This window comes from Rhinoderma darwinii, chromosome 3, assembly GCF_050947455.1.
Source record: "Rhinoderma darwinii isolate aRhiDar2 chromosome 3, aRhiDar2.hap1, whole genome shotgun sequence".
NCBI lineage: Eukaryota > Metazoa > Chordata > Amphibia > Anura > Rhinodermatidae > Rhinoderma > Rhinoderma darwinii.
The window spans coordinates 376117562-376132349 of record NC_134689.1 but is presented as its reverse complement, the minus strand read 5'-3'; the positions used below and the strand labels follow the sequence as shown (position 1 = coordinate 376132349).

Sequence of the window (14788 nt, the reverse complement as noted above, 5' to 3'; positions counted from 1 at the left end):
GGGCATTAGTCAGAGATTCAATAAAGTCACCATGATAACACAAAAGGGGTTTCCCCATAATCAGATCTTTATCATCTATCCACAGGATAGGTGATAAATAATGATCGGTGGGGATGAGACCTTGCCGTTCCTGGGAGCCCCGCAGGAATGGAGCAGTAGTGCGTAGGGGCCAAAATTGCGAACTACTGATCCATTCCTACGGATCAGTAGTTTAGTCATTTATAATATTTCCTGACTTGTGAAAAAAAAATAAAAATTAGAACAATGTCTAATCATGTATATACGAACTGTTAAACTAAAAAAATTCTAGCGACATATTCCCTTTAAATACTTCCTTTTCCAGATAAAGAAGCACTTACATTCCACAGGAGGGGGGGGGGGGGGGGGGTTCCGGTAAGAATTGGTTGCTACTTGAGCCATCCTCGCGCACTAACCCCTCTGCCATCCTGTCCCAGGTCCTATCTGAACACAGCCTCTGGGCATGCTTATTACATTGGCGTCAGTCCTGCACTTACACAGTAGTAGAGGGGGGCACCGCGCTGCTCAGTGACGGACAACTTGAACAATTGATTGTGTTTGGTAGCATGGCTCAATCCCACTGCTGTCCTATAGAGCTGTGCTGTAGTGAAATCGGACCTGTTCACTAAAACACATATTCCTGTTACCTTATCAGTCGTCGCTCTCTGCGTATGCCAAAAAAAAAACTCCAAACCAATAAAATAGTAGTTAGAAATACATCTAATCTCTCAGAAGTGAATTCATGGTAGCGCAGAGAGGAACCTGGTTTGCAGATTGAGATTTCATGACATTCTATTTCTGTTTAGAACCCGCCAGAGGTCACGTGGGGCCTGGATGTCAGCCTGCCGCCAAACCAGGAAGTCAAATGCAGCTCACTGTGAGCAAGGAAGAGGAGGAGGAGGGGCAGGTAAGTACAAAACATTTTAAAAACAAAGGCCCCATGCACACGACATCCGTAAATCATTCGGTGTACGTAAATACGGTCCGTAGTGCATCCGTATTTACAGATCCGCAAAACGAAGAAAACCACAAATGTACAGATGTTGCAAAACACCTAGCGTCGCCTAGCAACGCTTACGTAGTTACGGACGGCTACAGGTGCACACCCGTAGCAGTCCGTATTTACGGAAGCGCCCATAGACTTCCATGGGGAGTTTGTGCCATAATTACGGACCAAAAAAAAGGACATGTTCTATACTTTCTACGACACGGTCCGTAGCCCATAGAAATGAATGGATCTGTAATTACGGATGAAAAATACGGACGTGTGAATCGGGCCTAAGTGTCTTTAATTTTAAAGTTACCTGAATAGACATGTGAACGGTTTCTAAAACCCCGATCTGAGACAACACCTTTAACCCCTAAACGACCGCGCACGGTCTTTTGACGTCGCTGTAGATCAGGCTGATGAGCGCTCATCCTCTAAGCAGGAGCTGTAACTAACAGCTCCAGATCTTAGAGCAGCCTGCTGAATACAGCTGGGGTCAGAAAACATTCAGATCCCAGCTGTTTCGATCGCTGCGGTCCGTTACCGCGGCATTATCAAAGGGAACTCCCCTCTTTGATCATGTCACTGGAAACCCGGTGACTTGATCAAAGAGCAGGGAATCCCTCTGCAGTCATCCCTGGGGACCTACAAAGGACCCCAGTGTTGTCTGCGGAGTCTGCCTGCTGTTAGGGCACACTATGTACTGCCCTAATAGCAGCCCGTGTCATAGTGACACAGTCATATGTATCAGAATACAAGAGTATGCTAATACATTAGAAGTAAAAAATAAAAGTTATCCCTTAAAGGGATTAGGAAAAAAAAAAAAAAAGAGTCATTATTTTGCATAAAATATATTTTATTGCCTCTACATTAAAAAAAAAAAAATCCTACACACTAGATATCTAAACGACTGTAATAACCCAAAAAACGATGCCAAAAATAGCTTTTTCCTATATTCACGCCGTAAAAATATATTTTTTTCTACCCCCAAACTACGAAAAAAATATAGAATTTCTCCCGCATAAAAACAAGGCCTCATACGCCCACATCAATGGAAAAATAAAAAGTTATGGCTGCTGAAAGAAAAAAAATGTCATTGGTCATTAAGGCATATTCAGGCCCGGTCATTAAGGGGTTAAAGGTTTTTTTGTTGTTATAAGAAAACATGTTTTGCGTTTGCCTAACAGAATGTGGAAGACTCTCCAAACACAAGGAAGAAGATTCTCTAGTCAGAGGATACAAAAATGTTACTTTCTGACTTTCATGGGAATGCAGTGTGTGGTACAAACCCAACACTTCTCACCCAAGTTCAGCATTCCCATAGTGAAGCATGGCATGGTGGTGGCAGCATCACATCACGCAGGGGAAGAGGGGGGACTGGAAAACTGATCAGGGTTGAAAGAAAAAAAAAAAATGGATGACCGTAAATACAGGGCAGTTCTTGAGGAAAAGCAGTTTCAGTCTGGCAGAGATTGGAGACTGGGACGGAGGTTTACGCTCCAGCAGAACAATGACCCCAAACATACTAATAAAGCTATACTAGAGGGGTTTAAGGGCAAAAATGGAAGTTTATTGGAATAGCCTCGTCACAGCCCAGACCAATTGAGAATCTGTGGGATGACGAAGACGCTGGACACCAACACAACCATCTACTGTAACTCGGAGTTGGAGCAGATTTTCCTGAAAGAATGGGCAAAAATGCCAGTGTCTAGATGTGCTAAACTAATAGAGACATATCCCAAGAGACTCACATCTGTGACTGCAGGAAAAGAAAAAACAGGAAAAACACCCAAGGGGTGAATACTTTCATACGGCACATGGCCAGGTGTCAGCTCCTACAGGTCTACACGAGCTGATCGCTGCAACACTGTATGGCATGGAATTGCTTCCCATTCATCGCTATGAGAACAATCCACATAGGTGACACCTGATTAGTCTGTGCTGACTTCTGCTGCCACTGGCCATAGACTGGTACAACTGCACACATCAGACCTCAGGGACAAGTCTTACCACTATAAATCACTATTTCCTTTCAGAGGAAAGTAAAATTGAGGCTCTAGTTCGAGACAAGTGTCTGCATGCTGCTGTATGGTTCTAGACTTAAAGGGATTCTCCATCAAAATAATCATTCGATTTTTAAATATGGTTAACGAGGCTGGATACCGTTTACTGTGGAAAGTCCCTAAAACCCCTTTTTTAGTCCTAGGCTGCCTCACAGCTTCTCTAACCCCTCCGTTTAGTGTTCATTCAGACTCGAGCCAATGGTTTTAAAGCAGGTGTCACCTGAATATGCTGCTCCTGGGTAAGGGTAGCAATTACAGGCACGTTCTATTAGCTAGCACAAACATATCGTACCATTTGGCTAATAGGAGTGATCGAAGAAGACAGCAGGCTCCTAGTTACCAGTCGGGTGTATTCATGAGGAGAGCGCTGCCTCCGCCTCTCAGTGATTGACGGGTTGCTATGTATGCAGATACACAACAGCCAGCTGTCAATCACTGAGAGGCGGAGGCAGCGCTCTCCTCATGAATACACCGGACCGGTAACTAGGAGCCTGCTGTCTTCTTTGATCACTCCTATTAGTCAAATGGCGCAATATTGTTTTGTTGCTTTTTGGTTATTAGAGGAACGGACCTGTACCTGTAATTGCTACCCTTACCCAGGAGCAGAATATTCAGGTGACAGATCTGCTTTAAAAAGAGACTGTCACCATGGCAGCCCTATAGAAATAAAGAAAATCAATGTGCTAATTATACTAGAAGATGTAATTACATCCACTAACCAGCCCCCTAAAGTGTCAAAATTCTGAGGAATTGTGATGTCTCATGATCAGAGCTGCCGATTGGCCAAGAGAGATCATGTGATAGGCCAAGTGACTCCACAGAACTAGATAGTGCATCCTTTTCAGCCCTCAAATGGCACTTTGTGGGGGTCTAGCCCATCTAGTAAATGCAGTTCCACTGACTCTGTATAACTATTAGTCTGGAATCACACTTACAGTTCTTTGAGCCAAAGGCAGAAGAGGACACCGTAAAGAAGAGATGTATCAGTTTTTCCTTTATACATTTCCTTCTTTTCGGATCCTCTTGTGACACTGGCTCAAATAGTGCATCAAAAACTGCATGTGCGAATCCAGCCTTAGGGTGGTGCAGTTGTGAGCAGCCAAGGTAGACTGGTCCTATAAGAGTACTATATAAGATAGGAGTCACGTACCTTTGGACTCTTCCGTTTTCTCCCCACTCTGATCGGACGCCATTTTCTCTACTCGGCCCTGATCTGGTTTGGAGATTTGTGGACGTCCCAGATCTAACGGTGTCCCATCATCCTCATCCGACAATGCTGAGAAACACGGGAAGGGAGAATAGGGAGGCGGTGAGAAAGAAAACAAACAATTTGATTATCACCAGCAGTAAGGAATAGGCGGGTAACAGGACAATGAGAGCTGCTGGGCAGAAATCAATATTGAGGAGGGGGGGTAGGGGTGTTAGTGATTGGCTTCCCGCAATTCTTGTCGCTCATGGAATTATTATTATTTTTTTTTAATAAACTCATGAATGGCAAGAGACGCGCGGTGGAGAATTCATGGCCCCCAAATTTGCGTAGTATTCCCACCAATGTAATGGAGAAAGCCCCAACTAATAACGCGTGACATGCAAGCAGCGATCCTCCTGTATGATACAAGCTGGAATGGATGGAAGGGACTGGACCTAATGTCTTCTCTATAGTACCGACAGGTGAGCCTTGTAAAGATCAGACCTGCCTCATCACAATACAGATGTTTACCGTGGTTACACCAACACTGCCTAAAGGCCCCATTACACTGGCCAATGATTGGGCAAGAGAGCGTTCATATGAACCGTCAGATGATGAACGAGTAAAGGCTTGATCATCGGCTGATCCCATCTTTTATGCAGCGTTAAAAATAATCGTTGTCGGCAGAACATCTCGATGTGTAAACAAGGAGATGTGCTGTCGACGATGAAAATGTATGAGGACGAACGATTGCAGTAATGATCGCTCGTCCCCATACATAAGAAATCATTACTCCTTGTGAAAAGAGCAAATGAGCGCCGATCAACGAGCTGTCTCATTGATCGGCGCTCGTTTACATGGCCCAGATCATAGGTAATCGGATCTTTAGTGTAGTAATACTCTCCAATTCCCACAGACACCAGGTGATGTTTCAGCAATATCAAGATATTCGGGCACCGACATTTATTCAACGGCCTCAGGGTTGTAGTCGCTGAGTATATTGTGAGGCCATTTGTGCTTAAAGAGTATATCTATCTTAGAGGGATTGTACATAGTGGACAACCTTATATGTTAGGAGTGTCCATGACCATAAGCAGAATATAGGGTGATCGGCTGAAGGAACCTAAGATTAGGGCTGGGCGATTTACCAAGTTAATTCATCCTTTTAATGCGCCACGTTTTTATCAAAATCAAATTAAGCCCCCGCTCCCCACGGCAGCGGCATGTCATCCGCTGCCATTGGAAACACTGATGTAACGTCCCTGCGCTCACTTAAAGAGGCTCTGTCACCAGATTTTGCAACCCCTATCTGCTATTGCAGCAGATCGGTGCTGCAATGTAGATTATAGTAACGTTTTTATTTTTAAAAAACGAGCATTTTTGGCCAAGTTATGACCATTTTTGTAATTATGCAAATGAGGCTTGCAAAAGTCCAAGTGGGTGTGTTTAAAAGTAAAAGTTCAAGTGGGCGTGTATTAGGTGCGTACATCGGGGCGTTTTTAATACTTTCACTAGCTGGGCGCTGTGAAGAGAAGTAACATCCTCTTCTCTTCAGAACGCCCAGCTTGTGACAGTGCAGATCTGTGACGTCACTCACAGGTCCTGCATCGTGACGGCCACATCGGCAGCAGAGGCTACAGTTGATTCTGCAGCAGCATCAGCGTTTGCAGGTAAGATCGACTTACCTGCAAACGCTGATGCTGCTGCAGAATCAACTGTAGCCTCTGGTGCCGATGTGGCCGTCACGATGCAGGACCTGTGAGTGACGTCACAGATCTGCACTGCCAGAAGCTGGGCGTTCTGAAGAGAAGTGGATGTTACTTCTCATCAGAGCGCCCAGCTAGTGAAAGTATTAAAAACGCCCCGATGTACGCACCTAATACACACCCAGTTGGACTTTTACTTTTAAACACACCCACTTGGACTTTTGCAAGCCTCATTTGCATAATTACAAAAATGGTCATAACTTGGCCAAAAATGCTCGTTTTTTAAAAATAAAAACGTTACTGTAATCTACATTGCAGCGCCGATCTGCTGCAATAGCAGATAGGGGTTGCAAAATCTGGTGACAGAGCCTCTTTAACTGCTTTCATGCTTCTTCCAGGGAGCAGGCGGGCAGAAGGGGAGACGCTGTGGACGACTGGTTTGGGGGTCGGTCTTAAAAGGTGGTTTCTGCTCTGGGGGCCCTGTGGAAGGGGGGGGGGGGGGGGGGGGGAGTCTGCACTAGTTTTATTTTACACATCTTTTAAGTTTATTTGATTTAAAAAAAAAAAATGAGTGTCTATGCATCCTGTAAACCCAGAAGCTGTATCCTTCCGTCAGGTCAGCTGGACTGACGGCTCAGTGAAAGTTTGTCCTGCTTGTCTCGGACATGCTGGATCCAGCGAATAACAAATCACATCTAAGTTCATCAGCTTAGACGTGATTATTATTAGTAGGATCCTGCAAGGACCAGCTTTCAGCCGAGCCGTCAGTCCTGCTGGCCTGATAATCTGTATCTTACATTCAAAGGCGATTCCGTGTTTACAGGATACATAGAAGCTGAATCTTACAAAGTAAAACATTTTAATAAAAAAAAACGATATAAAAGTTATTTAAAATCAAATAAAACCGATTAAAAATGATACATTTTGGCTTCAGAAGTATACATAGCCGAGGGGGGTGGGGGTTGCAGTTTACTTTATTGGCAAGACACCTAGTAAGCCTCAAAAATAACCTGAAAAGTACCACCTCTCAGTAACTAAATTTTAACTCAGTGGGGACCATTTATTACTGTAAGGAGCCCCCAAAACTCTTTCCAATACATAGGAAATTAATGTATTTTTTGAAGAGAAACCCCCCCCCCCCCAAAAAAAAACGGTCACTGAATCGCAATAAACTTAAAAAATACAGAAAAATGTCGGTGAACTATGACCATTACACCCCGGCATAGTTTAGTATCTTAATCACCACGGTCTGTCTTTGGAAAGACAAGTGTAGGCTAGATTGTCCAGACATCGTGCTGCATTAGTAAACGTGCCGCCATGTGTAATAGGAAGTTAAAGCGCTAATTTACCGTATCCTAAATCAGTGTGCAGGTCAGAGAACATTGAATGGAGCGGCTGCGGCGGTCGAGCACGTGCGATGCCGCTGCACTCAAAGTTTGAGACTGACGGACGCTACAGCTACTCAGCGGTTTCCATCAGGCCTATGGACATTATGCAGTGAGGAACAAAGGGCAGCTCAAAACCCCCAGCGATCAGACAAGTATTACCGAACCTGTAAATAAGGTGATAAAGGTCTATTGTGGGACAACCCCATTAACACCACCATGTTGTACCTAAGCCGTACCCATTATCCCACCAGTAGTAGTGGGGTTCTTTATGAATATGGCATTTATATTTAGTACGGCTGGGTCCTCCATCCGATCAGTTAAATCCATACTATATAGCAGGGGTTTCCAATCTGGGGTTTTCCAGCATTTTTTCAAACGACATCTCCCAGCATGACCGGACAGCCTACAGTGTGGCGTTGTAGTTTTGCAAAGATTAGGGACGACCGCTATATAGAAACAACACAAAAATCGCACTCACAGGACTCATAAATCGCATTTGGGTTTACTGGACTGACAAATCGCATCCGTCCTATAAACCTTCCTTTATCCTGTAGGCTCAGACTTCTCCCCCACAGTGAGAAGCAAACATCAGCTGTACAAGCAGTGTTCACACACAGATCTTATCACTTGTGTAACAATGTATCCGGGTGTCAACACTTATTACATACGTCAACACCACACAGGACATTTTTGTACTAAACAACGCTGAACTTACATCACATATGGTGCAATGTAAAACACACACACACACACACACACACACACACACACACACACGGGTGGTCTAGAGTAACCCCCCCCCACCAGCGAGCCGCTCACAGCAAAAGGGACACAAACTTTAAAGAGGCTCTGTCACCAGATTTTGCAGCCCCTATCTGCTATTGCAGCAGATCGGCGCTGCAATGTAGATTACAGTAACGGTTTTATTTTTAAAAAACAAGCATTTTTGGCCAAGTTATGACCATTTTTGTATTTATGCAAATGAGGCTTGCAAAAGTCCAAGTGGGTGTGTTTAAAAGTAAAAGTACAACTGGGCGTGTATTATGTGTGTTACATCGGGGCGTGTTTACTACTTTTACTAGCTGGCCGTTGTGTGTAGAAGTATCATCCACTTCTCTTCACAACGCCCAGCTTCTGGCAGTGCAGACACAGCCGTGTTCTCCAGCGATCACGCTGTGTCGTCACTCACAGGTCCTGCATCGTGTCAGACGAGCGAGGACACATCGGCACCAGAGGCTACAGATAATTCTGCAGCAGCATCACTTAGACCCATATATAACCATATATATATATATATATACACACTAGAAATACGGTATAAACACTTAGAGCCATATATAACCATACATATACAATCAAGGAAACAAAGAGAAAAGGCATAACGGAAAATAAAGAGCCTTTGTATACCATGTGCAAGTACAATGCACAGAACAAGGCTCTGCTTACACTGCGTCATTCATGCCTTCCTTCCATATTCTGAGTAACACTGCTGACTACACCAAGCCCTTATTCACACGACAGGGTTTCCCGGCCGGGTGCCGGCTGTTCATAAATCGGCCGTCACCCGGCTGCTGTAGGAACAATAGTCCCCTAATGAGGCTATTCACACGACCGATTTTTTGACGGCCTGGGAAACCTGGCCGCGAAATATGGGACATGTCCTATTTTCGGCCGTTTACCCGGCCACCATAGAAGTCTATGGGGGCGGGTAATACACGGCCATCACCGGAATGTGTCCCGAGTGATGGCCATGTATTCCGTCGCTCGCTCCCGCCTCACAGCGCAGAGTGCATGTGAGGAGGAGGAGTTGATGCCATTCGGAGGTAAGTTTATACACTGTGTGGCAGGGCCGGGGTGTACAGCAGGTGGAAGGGAGCGCTGCGCTGGCTCCCTTCCCCTGCTTGTTTTAAAAGCGCCCTGGCCCGGCGACACGTTCGATGGCGCCGCTAGCAGCTACTGCGGCTGCTACTATTGCAGCGACGCCACTATAGCAGAGCAGGGAGGTATCTCCCCGCTCTGCTATGTGCTAGCCCCACTTTAGCTCCCTGAAGGAGCAGAATCCCCGTGTGTTCCGGGATTCCATTCCTGGACAGAGCGCTTGATGTCTCTGTCCATATCTCGGCAGTGACATCAGCCGAAACTCCTGAAGCGGAATCCCCGAACACATGGGGATTCCCCTTCAGGAGTTGCCCCTGATGTGACTGTCCAGATATGCCCGGCCCGGATGCAAAACTTAATGCAAACCGGCCGGGAAAAAACGGCCGATTTTATCGGCCGACATTCGGGCTCGGGCGGGACCCTGTCGTGTCAATAAGCCCCAACTGTGCCATCAAAATACCTGTAGCCCTGATGGAAACCTAAAACCGTCAATGTAAACAGAGCCTTAAATGTTATATACACCTTTGAAGTCAATTTTTATTTATTATTAATAATAAATCAATGTTTTATTTCATTTTGAACAACTTTTGAATTGGGTTTTATTAAAAGATGTTTTTACTTTTTGAGATGTATCTTGCGGTCAAAGCTGAATGGGTCAGGTCAGCGGGACGGACTGCTTTGGTGAGGGCTGGTGCTGCGTGTCTGACATCCAGCTAACAACGACCACATCTAAATTCATGAATAGCTGGATCCTGCGTGAGACCGGCGTTCACCGAAGGCATATAAGTCCTGCTGACCTGACCTACATGTAAACAGGATACACAGAAACAATCTCAAAAGTAAAACCCAATTCAAAAGTTGATCAGAATGAAATAAAAAAACATTTACTAAAAAAATAAAAAAAAATAATTGCCTTCAAAAAGGTGCACATAGCCTTTAAGTAACAGAATAGGAATAGATATCTGAATGAGTAGAACACGTATTGCGCAGTCACTATAGAATGTATACTACACTACAGGAGACCACAATCAGATTCCATGCAATATGCTGCCATTATGGATATAAACGCAGTCTGTGTATATAACAAACATGTGATATATGAGGTCACTATGCGTATATAACATGTGATATATGAGGTCACTATGTGTATATAACATGTGATATATGAGGTCACTATGTGTATATAACATGTGATATATGAGGTCACTATGTGTATATAACATGTGATATATGAGGTCACTATGTGTATAGAACATGTGATATATGAGGTCACTATGTGTATATAACATGTGATATATGAGGTCACTATGTGTATATAACATGTGATATATGAGCTCAGGTGTTATACAGCCACTATGTGTATATTACATGTGATATATGAGCTCAGGTGTGTTATACAGCCACTACGTGTATATAACATGTGATATATGAGCTCAGGTGTGTTATACAGCCACTACGTGTATAGAACATGTGATATATGAGCTCAGGTGTGTTATACAGCCACTATGTGTATAGAACATGTGATATATGAGCTCAGGTGTGTTATACAGCCACTATGTGTATAGAACATGTGATATATGAGCTCAGGTGTGTTATACAGCCACTACGTGTATAGAACATGTGATATATGAGCTCAGGTGTGTTATACAGCCACTACGTGTATAGAACATGTGATATATGAGCTCAGGTGTGTTATACAGCCACTATGTGTATAGAACATGTGATATATGAGGTCACTATGTGTATTTAACGTGATATATGAGGTCACAATGCGTATATTACATGTGATATGAGATCTCTACGTGTAGGTTACATGTGATATGAGGTCTCTACGTGTATATTACATGTCATATACGAGGTCACTATTTGTATATTACATGTAATATATGGTCAGTATTATGCAGCCACTATATGTACATATAAGATACATGAGGACACACGTAACACGCAGCCTGTATATATGTAACCTATGAGGCCCCTGTCATGGCCGATCATGTGTACGGGACATCAGCTTTGCCTCATCCTCCTCACTTTTCCCGGAGTCTCACCGTCAGACCCCTCATCCCCGATGGCCTCCTCTGCTTCTCCCCACAGCTCAGGCCCCACTTCTCCCCACAGCGCAGGCCCTGCTTCCTCCCGCTGCCACGGAAGGCCGCCTCTTCCCGCCGCACTCTGCTCTTCCTCCTTTTGGCCCCTCCTTTCCGGCGGTGTCCCCAGCTCCCCTGGCCCGCTGGCGCGCAGGACCGCGCTCTCTGGTGACTGGCCCGACCCGGCCTCTTTTGTCCGCTGGTAGGGCGCAGACATGATGGGTTATTTACAAAAAAAAAAAAAAAAAAGTAAAGGCGGGGGAGGAGTGAGAATGCGCGGATACGAGCACAAGTTCCCTCAATGGAGTACCGAGAGGCGGCGAGAATCGGGGAGTAGCCAATCAGATGGAAGGACACAGATGGAGTATACAGAAACACACAGCAGGGCAGGCGGGATCAATAGAGCACAGAGCAATCGTATATACAGTAACTACGATCTGCAACCTGTGGGCTCTACAGCGGTTTATGAAACTACAACTCCCAGAATGCCATGCTGGAAGTTGTAGTTTCACTGCAGGTTGCAGACCACTGTATATTTATACAGAGTTAAAAATGGCTGTGAGCATGACTGGCCGTCTCTCCTGGTGAGGCTGGTCACGGTCACCAGTGCTAGGCTTTTTTTCCCCCAATAGAAATCAACCATTTCTGGGGTTGCACATTATTGCGATCAACGGTCCCCTTGGCAACTTCTGCATAGTTTGCCAAACATCCTGCCAGTCAATTGACAGCAATGGCATCTGCTGGGCACCGACACCTTGCGGTTTTGGTTATGGTTTTATTGACGTAACACTCGTTTCATTTGATAATAAAAAGTTCTTCAACTCCCTAATATACTTTGATTTTGCTTGCTGTCAGTGAATAGAAACCATACAGGATTATGTTGGTTTCATTCACTGCCAGCAAGCAGACATTTTGAAAAGGTTGAGGAATTCCTCAAAGTAGATGTAGAAGAACTATTCATTATACAATGATATTTAGCTGGAATTGACAATGGCACAATGAGCCGCATTTATCAGAACAAACAAATTCACCAAGCGCCATAAATTAACAGGGCGGGCATTGTGAGGGCACAGAATCATCTTCAGCAGGTGTCAAGGCTGCAACGGTCGGGATCGGATGACTATCCGATATTTGTGTGGCTATGCCATAAATGTCTAGTCTGATAGATGCGGGTCCCAGCTCACCCCACCCCTGTCTTGCCTGGTGTGGCGGCCTCTAGCCGCAGATTCCAGGCGGAGACCAGTATAGAAGGGGCTGCGGGTGCGTGCGGCTCGCTCCATTTTATTGAATGGGGGTAACAAAAAACCCCCGAGCAAGCCCCATTGAACATAATGGAGAGAGCCACGTGCTTGTGTGGCCCCCTTTCCACTAGTCCCTGCCTGGAATCAGCAACTTGCAGCCGCTGCACCAGACGAAACGGGGGTTGAGTGACCCTCGTTCTAGGTGCAGGTCCCAGAGTATCTTATTTATGGCATATCCTGTGGATTTGCCATAAATTAGTTAAACAGGAAAACCCTTTAACCCCTCAGATACCATAGTCAATAGTGACTATAGCATCTAAGGAAAAACGTTTTTTTGTGATTATCCCTATCGCAAACCCCCCCCCCCCCCAAAAAGTGTGTAACAGTTAGTCAAGCCTTACATACCCCAAAACAGTACCAATAAAAAAAAACAGGCCCTCATAAGGCCCTGTGCACATGCAGCAGGTTTTGTTGCAGATTTTGTGTTTGCTGCACAAACAACTCCATTCAAATGAAGGACTGATTTTCAGTCGCAGAAATTCCTGCAACAAAATCTTCCGCGTGTACAGGGGGCATAAAGCTTAGTTGACAAAAAAAAGTAGTAAAAACACGAAAAAAATAATAATTACATTTGTTATCGCCGTAATGGTAACGCCCCGCAGAATAATGTTAATGTCATTTAACCCCTTAACGACATCCAACGTAATAGTACATCGTTGTCGTTAAGGACTTAACGCAACACAACGTACTGATTTGCTGTGTTGCTGATGCCGGCTCAGAAGCTGAGCCCGCACCATCGCCAGCGGGTGTCAGGTGCATATTACAGCTGACACCCGGTTGAGTGGCCAGGACCGGAGCTGCCCTCCGATCTGGTCGATTAACTCCTTCGATGCAGCGCTCAAAAGAGAGGGCTGCATCTATGGCGTTTCCTAGCAGATCAAAACCCCGCAATGCAAATCGCGTGGTTCCGATGGCTGTTCTGGCAGACCGGAGGCCTAACAATGGCCTCCTGTCTGCCAAGTACGGAAGCCTGCTGGTCCTGCCCGGAGGCGGGGCATAGCTAGCTCTGATCCCGGCTATTAACCTCTTAAATGCCGCGATCAAAAGCGATTGGGGAATCTTAGTGGTTTGTAGCAATTAGCATCGACACGATTTGATGGTGAAGCGGAGGATCGTTGCTATGGCAACCGGAGGCCTAACAATGGCCTCCTGGTCTGCCACGTACGATAGCCTATTAGGCCCCGCCCAGAGACAGGACCTAATAGACTTGCAGTCAGTGAATGACTGACAGCTCTAATCCATTGCACTACATGGGTAGTGCAATCCAGTGGAGTAAAGATCAGAAGTGCAGGCCCTGAAGTCCCCTAGTGGGACAAAAAAAAAAAAAGTTTAATAAAAGTGTAAAAATAAAAGTTTAACATTAAAAAAAACAACAAAACTGCCTTATTTCCTATAAGTATTTTATCATAGGAAAAAAATGAACACGTTAAAAAAGGTACACATATTTGGTATCGCCGCGTCCGTAACGACCCAAACTATGTTATTTTTCCTGAACAGTGAACACCGCAAAAAAAAAAAAAATTTAAAACAATGCCATAATCCCTATTTTTTTTTTTATCACCACCCCTCCCAAAACATGTAATAAAGAGTGATCAAAAAGTCACAAGTACCCCAAAACAGTACCAATAAGAACTACAACTGGTCCCACAAAAAACAAGCCCTTACACAGACTGAAAAAAAAAAAAAAGTTATGGCTCTCAGAATATGGTGACACAAAAAATGAATAAATAAAATTGCTGGTTTTGGTCACCTTGCTTGCAAAAAACGGAATAAAAAGTGATCAAAAAAAAAAAAAAAAAAAAAAAATCACATGTACCCCAAAATGGTACCAATGAAAACTACAAATTGTCCCGCAACAAATAAGCCCTCACACCGCTCCAGTGAAAATAAAATAAAACAAGTTCTGGCTCTCAGACTATAGCGACAAAAGGTGCAGAGCGTTCCAAAAGCGGTTAAGATCGGGCACCATTTATCAGTGCGACACTGGCCACATATCTGCGGATTATTTCTTTACCCCATTATTATACCCTCATGTACCCCTCAGCTTACATATGCCCCCGCATTATAAACTGAAATATCATCAATACCCCAAACAGAACTATCAAGCGAAATCTGCGCTTCAAAAGCCAATGGCGCTCCCTCCCTTATGAAACCTACAGCGTGCCCAAAC

At 44.7% G+C, this 14788-nt stretch overlaps 1 protein-coding gene across 7 annotated transcripts in view; it reads right to left on the bottom strand.

Annotated features, from left to right (window-relative positions):
* The window catches only part of WIZ (WIZ zinc finger), a 67009-nt gene that overhangs the window by 19887 nt on the left and 32334 nt on the right, over nucleotides 1-14788 (bottom strand). For all 7 annotated transcript variants that reach the window (XM_075858766.1, XM_075858770.1, XM_075858773.1 and 4 more), the window contains one exon: nucleotides 4220-4345. In XM_075858766.1, coding sequence (XP_075714881.1) covers nucleotides 4220-4345 — 126 coding nt within the window. The remainder of the gene's footprint in view (nucleotides 1-4219; nucleotides 4346-14788) is intronic.